General features: G+C 50.8%; 1 protein-coding gene across 1 annotated transcript in view; it reads right to left on the bottom strand.

The window, feature by feature from the left end:
* Positions 1 to 14,179, bottom strand: part of DNAH9 (dynein axonemal heavy chain 9) — a 1,064,222-nt gene that overhangs the window by 1,040,973 nt on the left and 9,070 nt on the right. The window contains exons 3-7 of the mRNA XM_034647281.1: positions 13,403 to 13,561; positions 12,321 to 12,451; positions 9,138 to 9,349; positions 7,345 to 7,578; positions 684 to 851 (exon numbers count right to left, since the gene is read on the bottom strand). Coding sequence (XP_034503172.1) covers positions 684 to 851; positions 7,345 to 7,578; positions 9,138 to 9,349; positions 12,321 to 12,451; positions 13,403 to 13,561 — 904 coding nt within the window. The remainder of the gene's footprint in view (positions 1 to 683; positions 852 to 7,344; positions 7,579 to 9,137; positions 9,350 to 12,320; positions 12,452 to 13,402; positions 13,562 to 14,179) is intronic.

Below are 14,179 nucleotides of genomic sequence, written 5' to 3'. Positions count from 1 at the left end.
AATCATTGTTACCTGTTAGCATTGCTTTACAACACTGATGCATATTCTCACAAAACGACAAAAAATAGAAAAGCATAGCACTTTCCTCCTTCCCAAACCCAGCCACAGTAACGTTGTAGTATGTTTCCCTGTGTAGGATTTGCTGTGTGTTCTGTTCTTATTTCATCATTTGGTAGGAAACACAGTATATATCCTGTTTTGTTACCTGTCCCCCCTCCTTTTATTTTTCTTTTCTTTTCTTTTTTTTTTTTCCCCTACTTCAGACCCGTGGAATTTTTAGAAAGTGTTATCTTCTGGGTTTGGCCAACTAATCCCCCACTATCTGAAGGTACTCAGAGAAGATTTCTGCTCAATTTCTTTCTCCCCTTCCCGTCGTAGATTCTCTCGATTCCTTCTCCCATAACTCAGCCACTCCTTTCTCAGCATCCACTGTTTCTATACTGACCCTTCTGCTGCTTCCTTCCTGCTGCAGGCTTGGACCCGGGCTACAGGTGACATGGGGGCGCCTTGTCCCTGATCCTGGACACTGCAACTCTGGCCCTTTCCTCCTCCTGAGGACTCCCTCGGGAACCAAGGCCAAAGGAAATACACAAGGGAAAATACAAGTAAACACCCAGACCTTTCCGCCTGGAGGCAACTGAGAAAGAGAAAAAAGCTTGCGAGTCAGCCTTTCCAAGCCTCACCGTGCTCTGGGGGTCCAAGCAGTCATAGGAGGACTCTAAGAAAACCCCATACATCTCTTGAAATCCGTCGTACATTTGCTGCACCTGCCGACTTAGGGCATTTCCTCTGATGCCACTAAATTCAAGCTTTCCCAGTTGGTGAAAATCCAGGGTTGTCTTCAGAAGATCCTGCAGGGACAATTCACGAAATCGTTAAAATGGTAACAACAGGGGCACCTGGGTGGCTCAGTCGGTGAAGCGTCTGCCTTTGGCCCAGGTCATGATCTCCGGGTCCTGGGATGGAGTCCAGTGAGGCTCTGTATTCAGCGGGGGGTCTGCTTCTTCCTCTCCCTTCACCCCTCCCCCTGCTTGTACTGTTTCTCTGTCACATAAATAAATACAATGGTTAAAAATAAAATAACAACAACAGTAGCAGCAGCAGATAACACATTAGTACAGGAAGGGCTAGAAATCAGGGGGGTGGTGGCTGTTCAGGAAAAGATGAAGGCTGATTAGTATCGGGACCTTATTATTACATTGGGTTAGTATAAATAACTCTTGGTGAAACTCACTAACAAAGCAAAGAGAAAGTATACATAAATAAAATTCACGCAAAGCAAAAAAAAAAAAAATCAAATTTATGTTTCAGCCTCTTTCCGTGCTCTCAAATAAATAATAAAATTGAACAACATTATTTGCATGATTGGTAGCTTTACTTCTGATTTTTTTAAAAAAATCCTTTCAAAGGAACATGTCGTCTGGTTCTAGAAGGACAGCTATCTTAGGGGATACTGACGGAAAGCGGATGCTCCAAATAGTCCCAAGGACAAGCCAAGAGGGAGACACCAATACTCCCAGAAACCACTGGTGCCGAGAAAAGTCAAGTGCAGGGTACTCTGGCCAGCGTCTGCAGCCACGGGGCCCCGTGTGGCCGGCTGGGTGACAGCGGGCAATTACGTGACATATCTGGGATGGGCTTCTTCATCTGTAACAGGATAGTAACAGTGGGAGTGAAACAAGCCAGTGCTGGCGTAGGATTCAGGCCAGTGCCTGGCACACGCTCGCTACGCAGTAAGTGTGTATTACTGTCACTGTGGTCGTTGATACGGCAGAGTCCCGGCCATGCTCAGAATTAAGTGACAGGTGGGCAGCTCAGAACCTCGCAGAGGAACCCCTCCCAAGTCCCCAGAAGCTGCTTCGTCCAACAGGAGCCCCTAGAACACGCTAACGTGACAGATTGTATTTCTCTCTCACGAACACCTGCTTGAAATCACAGAACTTGCAAACCAAGACTCTTCCTGTTACAACTTCCCGTGTAGGCGCGCACACGCCTCCAATAGGAGAAAGGAAGACAGTAATGCCCTTTGGGTGGTTTTGGCAAACCCGTGGTGTGGACCCCCGGGAGGGGGCCATCTACCCTGAGGGAGTCTGAAGGGCAGGTAGAGGGAACGCTGTGTCACAGGGCAGAAAACCCAGTGGGTCCTGGTTCTACTCCAGGAAATCACTGCTGCCAACAGCCACCGCTGCGGGTTGGCCAGTCAGCCTAGTGAAAGCCTGCCCAACTCCTTTCTCTTGCTGGGACACCAAGTCCAGCGACAGTGACAGAGGCACCAGGAAGTGCAAAGAGGGGGCTGGCTTGCCCCGCGTTGCCAGGAGGGCACCTTGAAGCCTGGGGCAGCCCACTGAACAACCTTTGTGGTTGGCTAGGCCCAAGCACGTGTGTCAGCAAGCAGCTCGAGTCGGGGAGGAGAGAAGAGGAGAGAACCAGCCAGGGGGAAGGAAGACATACACCCGGACCACGGGCTCTTGCCTCTGCTGGTGGCAAATGGGGCAGTCTTCATTTAAAAACATGGTTCAACTTTACATACAGGGAGGAAAACAGAAATGAATTGGATTTAAATGAAATTGACTTAAATAGTAAATCAAATCATTCAAAAAGTGCTTAGGTGTAATCAGTGTGATAGGAGAAAGGTATTTGTGCTGTGGAATGTCACCTGGGCACTTATCTTTCCTAATTCTGTGGAATTTCAATTTCAATTTTTAGGAAAATACTCTCTAACCACGTGAAAAGACAGATGCATCTATCTTGATAGGTTTGATGACATCAGAAAACTAGTCGGTATTTTGTTGCACTATTTTAGTCTCAAGGATACTTGAAGCATGGTCTTGGGCCCCAAAGGTACCACGGTATCTTCAGCCCCTGGGAGTCCTAGGTGCCGAAGAAATATTTGTTGAATGAAAAACTGTATGATCTGCAAACTCGCACTTAGCTACAGCACCTCCAGGAGAAGGTGACAGGCGGGCGGAGAACCTAGGAACCAGGATCTCCGCAGCAATTGGAGAAAGCACAAAAAATGAGACAAGAGAAGAACATTACCCAGGAAGGTGGAACCGTGCCTTGGTCAAGTGCAAGGCGGAACCTAGCGGGCAGAGGGCAGAAATAAGGCAAATGAGGGAAGAGGACCAAAAAGTGGATCTGGCCGCAACTTGCAGGTCGCAGCTGTAACACGTCTTGCACTCGACCATGTTGACCTATCTGAAATGGCAATTTCGTGTGGTTCCACTTAATAAAACAGAACCGTCTCATGGCTAGAAATGCCCAACTATAGAACGGAGCACTAAGAGAGGCAGTGAGCTCTCCACGATGGTATGGATTTTAGGAGAAGTTTGACATCAGAGGCATTGTAGAGAAGGTTCCTGAATCAGGCGGAAAGTTGTCTGCCAACTGTGAAAACAGATGCATCCTGACGACGGTGACCACGACTTTGACTCTTAACCTATTTGAATGTCGGTTCTTTTCGTTGTTGATTTAGAAGTCCTCACAAAACAGATAAAAGCCAATTCAAGCCAATATGAGGCTTAAATGACACTTAAAAAATATCAGAAGGGGGAATGAAGCATGAGAGACTATGGACTCTGAGAAACAAACTGCGGGCTTCAGAGGGGAGGGGGGTGGGGGAATGGGATAGGCTGGTGATGGGTAGTAAGGAGGGCACGTATTGCATGGTGCACTGGGTGTTACACGCAATTAATGAATCATCGAACTTTACATCAAAAACCAGGGATGTACTGTATGGTGACTAACATAATAAAAAATATTATTATAATTTAAAAAAAAAGGAAGGCATGTGAAAAAAAATACCCATTTTTATTCGTCACGCCAGTAGACACATGAAATTCACAGCACTCTATACCAGCTGAAAGTGTCCTCCTTGGGGGTATAGGCATGATGGAGGGAGCCTAGGACCAAGGGCCCCAAGTCCCTGGGTCCACCCAACCCTGACTACTGTTTCCCAGCTATGCAGCTTAAAGCAAGACACTCAGCTTTCGTAAATGAACTCGCACGTGCATACACACACGTGGTCTGCTAACACCTGACTTGCCGTGGGGCTACCACGTGACGTGGTTGGTGATTTGGTGTGACTTCGATACGCGGTGGCCACCGTCGTGAATTACTGCCAGGCTGATGTCATTAGAGCAGGGTGGTGGGTAAGAGAGCTCCAAGGGCTGATAGACAGCTGCCCCCTCCCAGCCGGATCCCCCAAAGAGCGTGGGGTCCCAGGCAGTCCTATTCTTCGGAAGGACTGAGCAACCTTTAATAGGGGTGATGGGGGGCAGGGCTCCATTTGTGCCGTGGCCCCTGAGGCGCACAGTCGAAACGGGGGATAATGACCGGCCCCACAAACACAAACCCAGTCTCAAAGGAGAGGTCAAGCCACCCAGCTTAAGAGAAATGTCTTCAGAATTCATTAAGGGAGAGCACAAAGCAGGCATTCATAGATAAGAATCTCCAAAGGTCTTTGGGGAAAAGACTGTTTTCTTTACCTTTCGACAGAGGCCAACCTTATGCAGCTAATGGTCTGCTATGTGGCCACAGGCTCAGGCTGGGCTGAAAGGGAAGCCGCCCCAATTAGGCTCGGGATGAAGGAGGCTGCAGATGGTGGAAGGGGCCGAGGAAACTCGGTGCATATTAGGTCAGCTGATTACCTCTCTCCCTGCTAATCACCTCGCATAAAGCCTCAGCAGGAAATCATTTTGTCTCCAAGTGAATCACAGCTTTACAGCAATTTGATAATGAAAGAAATGAGGGTTCTCTCCAAGCTGCTTAGAACATTGTTTGCAGGGACTAGGCTGCAGGCAGAAACAGAGACAGGGGGTCTGCAGCCTCTCCTCGACTAGGGCACAAAAATGAACCCCGGGTGGGGTGTGTGCACGTTGAAACACCAAACAGGAAAGCAGGGTGAGGGAGGGAATCAAGAGGCAGCTGAACCCCTCTTTTCCCCTTTTGAATTTTGACTATTCCAACTGCAAAGATTTTATATACTTTTGAGATTTCTTTAGGAAGTCATAAGGTCAAAGAAATAAAGCCCTTTCAATGGAAGAGGGATGGGTTATAATTTGACCCGGATAATTTATTTAGGAAAAAAGAGGTAGGGATCATGTGGTAGCAATTTGGTATAAAAAGGCAGAACCGAGTGTATGAGGGCAAAAGAAAAGCACAAAATCGGTTTGCAACCCTCTCAACGCAGGGAGGGAAGCAGGACAGAGGGACAGGGGCCTTTGGAGCTCCCTGGGAGATTCACAACTTTGCTGGAAAGATAATCTGCCCCTCGCTACAAATGCCAGCCAAACCTCCGTGCGCGGCCAACCTCCGTGCGCAGCGTGACCAGGCGCAAATGAATTTAAGCCGCACACTTAGTGAAGACACTGGTACCTAGCTCTGGCTGAGTGTCAGCTGCCCGCCAGAGCAGGAGATGGGCTCCTGAAACATGTTAGTTCTTGATTTTCCTATTCTTCCTTTTCCTCCCTGAGGGTTGGCTCTCTCAGAGATGGCTGTATCCTGGCGGGGAGGAGAGGAGGGGGGCGGGTAGAGGAGAGGGGGAGGATGGTGGTAACCTGAGAACACAATCCCTCTGCAGGCTCAGACCCCCAGACTACACAAGCGGCAACTTACAGCCCCCCCCCTCGCCCAGCCCCCAACTTTTGTTTTAGCAGGTGCCCAGAGGGAAGAGGCCATCTGCACAGTAAAACTTTCTTGCGCCAAAGAGCAGGGAGAAAAGCAATACAAATCAGAGGGGAAGAAATCCAAGGGAAATGTGGAGATGAAAACCCAGCCTTTTTACAACATAGCCCTGGCCATGGGCATGCAGAGGGGTAAAGGTACGGATGTCGTTTTATTAACGGATGTCGTTTTATTAATGTGGCTTCTATATTTGTTAATTCCTGCCAGCCACGTCTCGGTGGCCGCATATTAGAAGAGCAAGATAAAGAAGGTGAGGTTCATGCTAATTCTTGCTGGAGAGAAGCAGATTAATTCCATTTCAAACGGGGGCATTGATCGCTGAGACACACAGAATGTTAACTACAGGGCCCCATGAAATATGCTTCCAGATCAATAGCCCCGTGTCCTCCGCGCTGAGCCAAGTAGGGAGGCGATGGAGGAGCCAGAGGGCAAGGGGATGAGTCAGAGTGAACGTTCCAGAGAGGAAACTTGGAAGAGGGAAGGAAATGCTAACACAGGGGGAGGGGGCAGCCACAGGAAAAGGAAAATCACAGAAATGCTGGGTGAACAGGAAGGTCAGGAAAACAAAACAGGAAAAACTAACAGAAGGGAAGGGAAAGGAAGAGAAGGGAAGGGAAGGAAGGAAGGCAGGCAAAAGTGAAGGGGAAGGGGGACAGGTGGGAAGGGAAGGAAGAGGAAAGAAAAGGTGGGATCTGACCTCAGAGGGGAGAGGTAAGCCAGAGCGAAGGACAGGAGACTGGGGGCGGGGAGCAGGAAGACACCATGTGCTGACATTCGAGCCATCATCTAATTAAACTGGGGCAACTGCTTCTTGTGCATGCGTGCCCTTGATTCAGAAAGAGAGAGCAGCCTGCATGCCACTCTTGTGAGGGTAATGACTCCAGGGAGACTGGTGGCCATCCCTGCTGGTGTTTACTGAGGACGCCCAGCAGATTAGATGCCCTGATGTTAGAATAGCTGTCTATATGCAAAGTCCCATCATTAGCATGTGTGCACAGGGCAGTCGCTGTGAGCTGTGAGCGATGCTCCCCTTCCGCTCCCCTTCCACTCCCCGGGTGTGAGGGTGGCGGCAGGGTGGGAGGGCCTGCAAAGGGGTCCTGGCTGGTATCCTGCCCTGGTGGCCAGGCTGGGCAGGCTGGGCAGGCTGGAGCGGGAGTGTCTGTGACCTGGGCTAAACAGCAGGGAAGGGGTTGATCCCAAGAGGAAGAGAGAGGAGGAGGCACGTGGGATAAAGCTCAATGTCAATTATTTGTACTCGCCACGACCTGGTGAAGGATTTAAGGTGTGCCTCTCGTAAGATCTGGCTTCTGGCTCTCTCACTTACACGTTTTCTGTCGCTATGCCCTTCCCGTCTTCTCTCCCTGGAGAAGTTCTACTCTAGTTTTGAAATGTATTTCCTCTCGAGTTCTGCACTTTCTCAGAGCCCCTCGGGGTTAGGGAGCCCCCTTTTCTGCTCCCAGTTAATACACCCATTTCACGTTTACTGTGGAGTTTAATACCCCCCTCCCCACTCCCATGACATTCCCTGATTCTGTGTCTGTCCTTCCGCGGACCTCCTCCAGCCTGCCTGTCCCGTCCTGCCCGCCTTCTCCGGCTATTGCTTCCTCCTGTGAGAGTGAGCATGAGAGTGAGAGCCTGAGAATGAACGAGAACACCCACCTGGACCTTGAGCAGCCGCCCAAGGAAGCCATCCAATCTCTCGAAGACCAAAGAAGACTGGAAATCCCACTCCCTGACCTCCTGGTTCTCTTTGAAGTAAGTACGGAGATGCTCCCTTCTGTCCTGAAACACCTGCTTGAAGAAGCTCAATGTGTCCACGGCCACGTGCAGTTTCCTCTGACTTTCCTCCACCTCACTTCTCAGGAGGCCCTCCGGGCTGAGATAATTAGAGGCCTGGAACGCAAACAGATCAGGGGTGCTGAGCATGCATGGGCGCAGGGCAACCCTACAACTTGTGCCCATCCCCCCCAACTCTGAACGGAATAACTGGCCGAGCAGTACTTCTCAGAAGCATCCTCTCGGAGACCTCTGACCCTGTCCTCAGTGCCGCAGGTAGGCTGGGACCTGGGCTCGAGCCAGACGGTCCGGGATTGGCTCAGGGACAGGCGGTGCCCAATCAAAGGAACCAGCGTGGCCTTCGGTGGGGCCAGCTGGGGCTGGGGGAGGTGTTCTTTCCTGAGTGTTCTCTTGTGAATAATTGGCTTTCTATGGTCAAGTAATTCAAAAGCAAGAATTCTTTGAACCTGTCCCCAAGAGCCTTGAACCTGGAAAGCTAGGAAGCTGAAGCAGGACAGCCGCCTTCACCACCACTGGGTGGCGCAGAAATACCTTGGCCCTGGTGACGTCATCTGAGCCCTTCCTGTCCACCGGGGCTGGAGCCAGCCTTACCTCGGGCTTTTGAGGTATATGAACCAATAAATTATCTTTTTGTTGATGTTAGTTTTGGTTGGGTTTTCTTATCCTTCCAACCACGAGAGTCCTGGCTGACAAGCAGCGATAGAAGGGTGCTGGCCTAGCAAACACCTGGCTTCTGGTCCTGGATTGGATGACCTTTGGTGACTCAGTTAACCTCCTGGAACCTTACCTCACATCTCTGAATATTAATAACAACTTAATAAGGCTTTTCCTGCCCATCTCAGGGGATTCATCTGAAAACGGCTGAGGTCTCGAATGTCATGGCACCTGGCAGGCTGCAAGGTGCTGCACTGATGTTAGTTGTTATCAATCACTCTTTATATATGTTCATTGTGTTCTCGGGGTCACAGCTCCTTAGAGGAGAAAGCAGCCAATTTGGGATGCAAATCACTCAAGCCTCATTACGGTCCCGAGTTCTGTTTACAGACAGACTGCCTGAGGTTTATGCTGTGCTGGTTGGGGCTGCCACGGAATCCCTAAGGAGGAGTGTGGAGAGTGTGGTCCAAGAAGCTGTCTCTCTGTAGCTCACAGGCACTGAGTTCATAGCACATGGAAGGCATGGGCCCATGGGAGGAAGCCAGCCAGCCTCAGATATGTCCTCTTCTTTTTGCCATTGCACGCTGGGGAACATGAGGCACAGAGCAGGTCAGTAACTTGCCCAGACACACACAGCAAACAGGTACTGATGCAGAATTTTGCACACGGACTCCAAAGGCAGCGTTCTTAACTGTTGGGCTTTGCCACTGACAGTGGGACAGATAACTGAGGTTGAAACTCACCACGCCCACCCTTTGCCTGACTCCCAGTCACGGGCAGAGGGGAAAGGAAGACAGGTCCTCCCACGTATTCCAGCACTACCGAGAACACCTCTGTGACTTATCGGCGGTGACGGTAAAATAACCGAACCGTGAGAATCCTTTGGACCATAATTATTTCCCTGCCCTGAAAGAAGTGCACCCTTTACACGTCCCTGTGACTCGGCGCCAGCCAGCCCCCCGCCCCCCCGGGGGAGGTTGTCGGGACCCCGGACGGCCGACCTGCTGGATGAGGAGGTTGCAGAGCTCCTGGAGCAGCACCGTGAGCCGCCCCGGGCAGCGGTAGGACTCGCAGGTGGCCCAGATCAGACAGACCACGTGCAGCAGGGGCCGCAGCCGTGGCTTCACCTCGGGAAACTCCAGGCTCTCGAGGAGCTCCAGGTGGCGGGAGAGTGGCGTCAGGTGTGTGTGGATGTCCCGTGCCTCTGTCAGAGCTGGAAGGCATTGAAGATAGTCACCTTCCGGGCATGGGGCTCACACCCACCCAGGGGAGCCCAGGAGCCTGGGACCGAAGGATCTGCACGGCAGCGGCTAGAATTGCTGGACAGCTGAAATGATGGCCCGACGAGGCTCTCTGACAAAAGTCCTGTGTCTGGACTTCAGTCTGGCTCTACTAGCCCCAGTCCGGGGCCCTGCGGGGAGAAGACGCTCTGCTGCTGCTAGATCGGAGGCCACCCAAAGTAGATGACCAAGGACAAGATTTAGAGTCAGAAAAATCTGCCTTCAAACGCGAAGGTCTGAACGCGGCACAGAGTCCGTACACCGTTAGCACAGCCCCTGGAGCAGGGCAGCGGTTCCATAAAAGGTAATGTCTCTGATAAATATTTGGTAATAAAGTGTCTCAGGGAGCTGGCACCAAGAAGTGGCCACAGGGAAGAGAGAAATAGCACAGACTGATTATGGCAGGGTTTTCAAAGCTGGGAGACTCTCTCACCACTTCCTTTGAACGCAGCCAAGGGAAGAGTGGGGCCTTTCGTTAGTCGCCTTGTGGGGACTGAGAGGGGAAAGGAGGAAACCCCGTGGTGCTGGGGACTAATTCTGCAGACCACCTGGGAGGAAATGCAAAAGCCCATCGAATGAAACTGACCAGGAAGGGGGGGCATTTATAAAGGCTGGCTCTTTCCTGGACGGGTCATCAGGCACTATGGCGTGAGACCAGATGCTCTTAGGGTATATTGTGGGGCTGAAGCTCTGCGTTCAACCTAAAGGAAACTCAAAATATACTCTATCTCATTTGAATGTGCTATGCATTGTTTTACTCACTAGACATAAACCGTCTCATTGCAAACTTTGTGGGCTAGCTTCATTACTCCCACTTTGCAAGTGAAGAAATTAGGGGTGCCTGGGTGGCTCGGTCGGTGAAGCATCCGACTCTTGGTTTCGGCTTAAGTCATGATCTCAGGGTTGTGCGATCGAGCCCTGCATCGGGCTCTGTGCTCAGCGGGGAGTCAGCTTGAGATTCTCTCTCTCCCTCTCTCTCTGCCCCCTCCCCCCACTAGCTCTCTCTCTCTCAAGAAAAATTCCTTTCCTTGCATCATCAGAATTCAGTTATATATATTTCGAGGATTTCTAATTTTACTGGAGCGTTTATCCATTACGATTAGGATGGTATTTTTTTTTCATTTCTATCATCGCCAACATAGACTCTACTGCAAAGAGCTTTCTGAAGCTCGCCTGAGAAAACAAATCTTTCATAACTATCAATCAATGAGAATGATTATAGTCTATTAATCTATTAATGTGAAAAATATATTTGGGGCTCTACATAACCAACTCATAAATATACTTTCACTGCATGAAGCTTTATTTCAGAGCCTCAAATTTCAGCCACCTGCACGACTCCTTCATGCTTGCCGACAACCTGTAACTTACTTAGCACGTTTCTCTAAGTCAGCTCCTGTTTTAACCTGAATAAAATCATAGATGAAGCCTTCAGATTACTACCACAAATGGAAGGCAGGTGTCACGTGCCAAAAACAGTCACCCTTTAACAGAGTTTTAAAATATATCTGTCCATATGTCTCCCGCAATCACCTCTCACACCGGGAGTGACGCACACCCGTTTTGGGGGACGCCTGTCCCATTTGAACTGAAGTATAAATTGGGAACCGTTGATTTTCCCCCGGGGACACAAAACCTCTCAGCAAAGCAGTAAACGGGGCCCCAAGAGGGATCTCATTCCAAGCCAGCTTTACGCGCTGACATAGCGATGTCTGTGGTAAGATTTTAGGGCCCCAAAGGATCCCTGAAGACTAGCCTCTTAGGCCAGCGTCTCCTCTGTTATATGTTAGGAACCCCACCCCTGGAGCCTTTATTCCTTTAGCTGAAGGGTTTCCAAACCCCACGCCATGAGGAGGAGACAGTGGGGTGGGGGGGAGAGGGGGGGACAATGGGCTCTCGATGCAGGACATGCCCCTCTTTAACAGAACAAATGTGCCTTGATTAGTTTTGTATTTTGGAATTCCATAAAAGATTGTGGTTGAAGAAAGAGTTCCAATATAGGGACACCTGGATGGCTCAGTCGGTTAAGTGGCTGCCTTCAGCTCAGGTCATGATCTCGGGGTCCTGGGATCAAGTCCCACATCGGGCTCCTTGCTCAGCAGGGAGCCTGCTTCTCCCTCTGCCTACCACTCCCCCTGCTTGTGCTCTCTCTCTGTCAAATAAATAAATACAATTAAAAAAAAAAAAAGTTCCAACAGAGAAAAAAATGTTCAAAAATCACTGCTTGGATTAAGCTTAAATCCCATGACATTGTGAACATCTTCAAAAGCCCATTCTGGACCTACGATGCCGAGCAGCTGGAGGATAGGAGAAAGGATGGGAGCAAAGGACCCAGACAAGGGGAGAGGGAGCCCTGAAAAAAGTTTACCTACTTTTAATTATAGACTTGGCCGGCCTTGCAATTTTGACAAGGGCTGATCTTGTCTGGTGCTCCGGCAGCTGTGAAATCGCCGTCCCAACCAACAGCAGGAACCGAAAAAGTAGAATGGAGCTAGAAATGGCACAGGGACTTCTCAAGGAGCTGGGGGCAGAGGGAGCTGAATTCCAGAGGCGAGAGACTCCAACATGCACGGGTACAGTACAGTAAACAGAACTTCCACTATATCAGTCCATAGTGGCCCAGGGAAGCCTACTTGGGAAGGCTACGCACAACCATGGCTACACACTAAAGCCCAGAGAGGTTAGGTGACTTCGCTGAGGTCACAAAGCACTGGCAATGCAAACTGAGCTCAAGGGAGCTGCTTTCCTGCTTCCAGATTTGGTGTTCCTGCCGCCAAGCTAGACTGTGTCAGGTTGGTAGGTTTTAAGAACAGTAAGCTGTGGAAATCAGAGAGAAAAGGTAATTCGGCGCTAAATAAGAAATTCGCCTCTGCCGTATGTAGGAAAATTCTGGCTGGTCCTCACCTGCTCGGACGTCTCTGAACATGGCTTGGAAAGCTGGGAAGTAGCTGCTCTGAATCCTGTCCAGGAGCCTCGCCACGCCCCTCGCCTTTACCGCGCTCAGTTGATCATAAATGTATTCCAGATCCTCAGACCTACAACGCAGTGGGGAAGGGTGAGTCCAGGGAACCGGGGTCACGCCGTGATGACCCACCCTCAAACAGACAGAGAGGAGCCCTGCTTCCACCTGCTTCCACCTGCTCCCACAGAGCGGGGCGTCCGTTCCCAGAACGGCGAGGGCAAAAGCCAGAGTTGGGGATGTGGGTTCAAAGGGGCAGGTCTAGGAGGCAGCAGCAGGGAGTACTGCTGTGACCATCTGGTGGCTCAGAAGGCTGGCAGCTGGAGGTCATTAGCTCTGGCAGTCAGGTTCGGGGTGGGGGTGACCGAGGTGTTGTCAGAGCAGAGCTGCTGGAGAAGGGCTCCTCGGCAGGTCAGAGGAACGGTCAGAGAAGGGACAGGAGGATGGGGCATCTCAACACAGCGGCACCAACGGGGCACAAATGACCCCACAGGTGTGCCCGGTCATGTGACATGGACACGCTCTTCGTTCAAGGCCAGGACAGGGACATCTGCCTCAAACATCTTTCTATATCCTTTTGATTAAGCAGCATAGTGATAAAGAGAAGCACGGAAGTGGGGAAGGCACGAGCAACCGTCGGATCTTTCTGGAATCCCGTGGGGCTGGGACACCGTGGAGGATGGGCTTTCCAGCCCTACTGATGATTGGCTGGGACCCAGCAAAGGCCATTCTGCAGGCAGCCAACTGCCAAAACCCCTCTCTCTTTCTCCAGATCCTTACAAAAAGCGTGCACATAGAGCTTTGCCTGTCTGAGAGGAGGGAGTAGACGAGCAGAAGAAAAATAGGAAAGAGAGTTCGTTAATTTTACATTTGGTTCAAAGAGCCTTTGAGGAAATGTCAGAAGACAGACAGGGGCTCAAGAAAGGAGGGGAGACTATCGAAACTCCGGAAAAGTGTGTATCTTCCAGTGCCTAGGAAACCCTGAGCCGCCTGCCCAGCCCTCGGGTGACGAGAACCAGCTACCCACCTGCTCTTCCAGAAATCCAGCTCCGCCTTGGGGGTGGGGCTCTCCCCTTGCCGGAGGGGCTGGGAAGACTCTCTCTTGAGCACCAGCTGAACTTGGCGGCTCCACTGGATCACGGCTGACTCAAGCGCGTAGACGATGGACTTATCGGCACAGTCCAAGCTGTGAAAGACACAACGAGTCTCCTGGGATGCTGGAAGTAACTCTGGGTGTCCCCCCAAGCAGAATTCCCAGTCTGTTAAAAATAGGTGGGAAAGACTACCCCGGCCAGGCATTCTTAGCTTTCGCTGGATGACAGACTCTGATATGGAGTCAATAAGAAAAATCCAGCTCTCCTCTCCTGGGACTGGGACACTGCCGCGCACACGGGTACACGATTATTTCAAGGTTTGGGGGTTCACCAGCATCCTGAAGACTAATGCCACTGGGCCTTGCAGTCCGTGCAGGAATACACTGGACAGAAAATATTCGGATGACCATTCAGCCCTTGCCTGAGCACTACCCATGTCAGCAAGCTCCCTGCTTGACAAAGCGGTGCGATCCTTAGTAGATCAGCTCATCCTGGGAGAAAGTCGGTCTCTAGCCTGAACCACACCTGCCTCCCTGTCAGTTCCCTCACTTGGCCTCAGTTCTGCCCTCTCCAGCAAGAGGAGGCAGGCTCCATCCTCCATGAGGCAGACAGCATCAGCCGTCTGAATATGACGGGCCATTTCGTGATGTCCTTGCTTTTCCAGAATGCAGGGGAGCCAGCATTCTCCCTCATACAGCTTTTCCAAAATA

This window comes from Ailuropoda melanoleuca, chromosome 17, assembly GCF_002007445.2.
Source record: "Ailuropoda melanoleuca isolate Jingjing chromosome 17, ASM200744v2, whole genome shotgun sequence".
NCBI classification, from domain to species: domain Eukaryota; kingdom Metazoa; phylum Chordata; class Mammalia; order Carnivora; family Ursidae; genus Ailuropoda; species Ailuropoda melanoleuca.
Note: the sequence above shows the minus strand (reverse complement) of the source record. Positions and strands in the feature narration are given on the sequence as shown.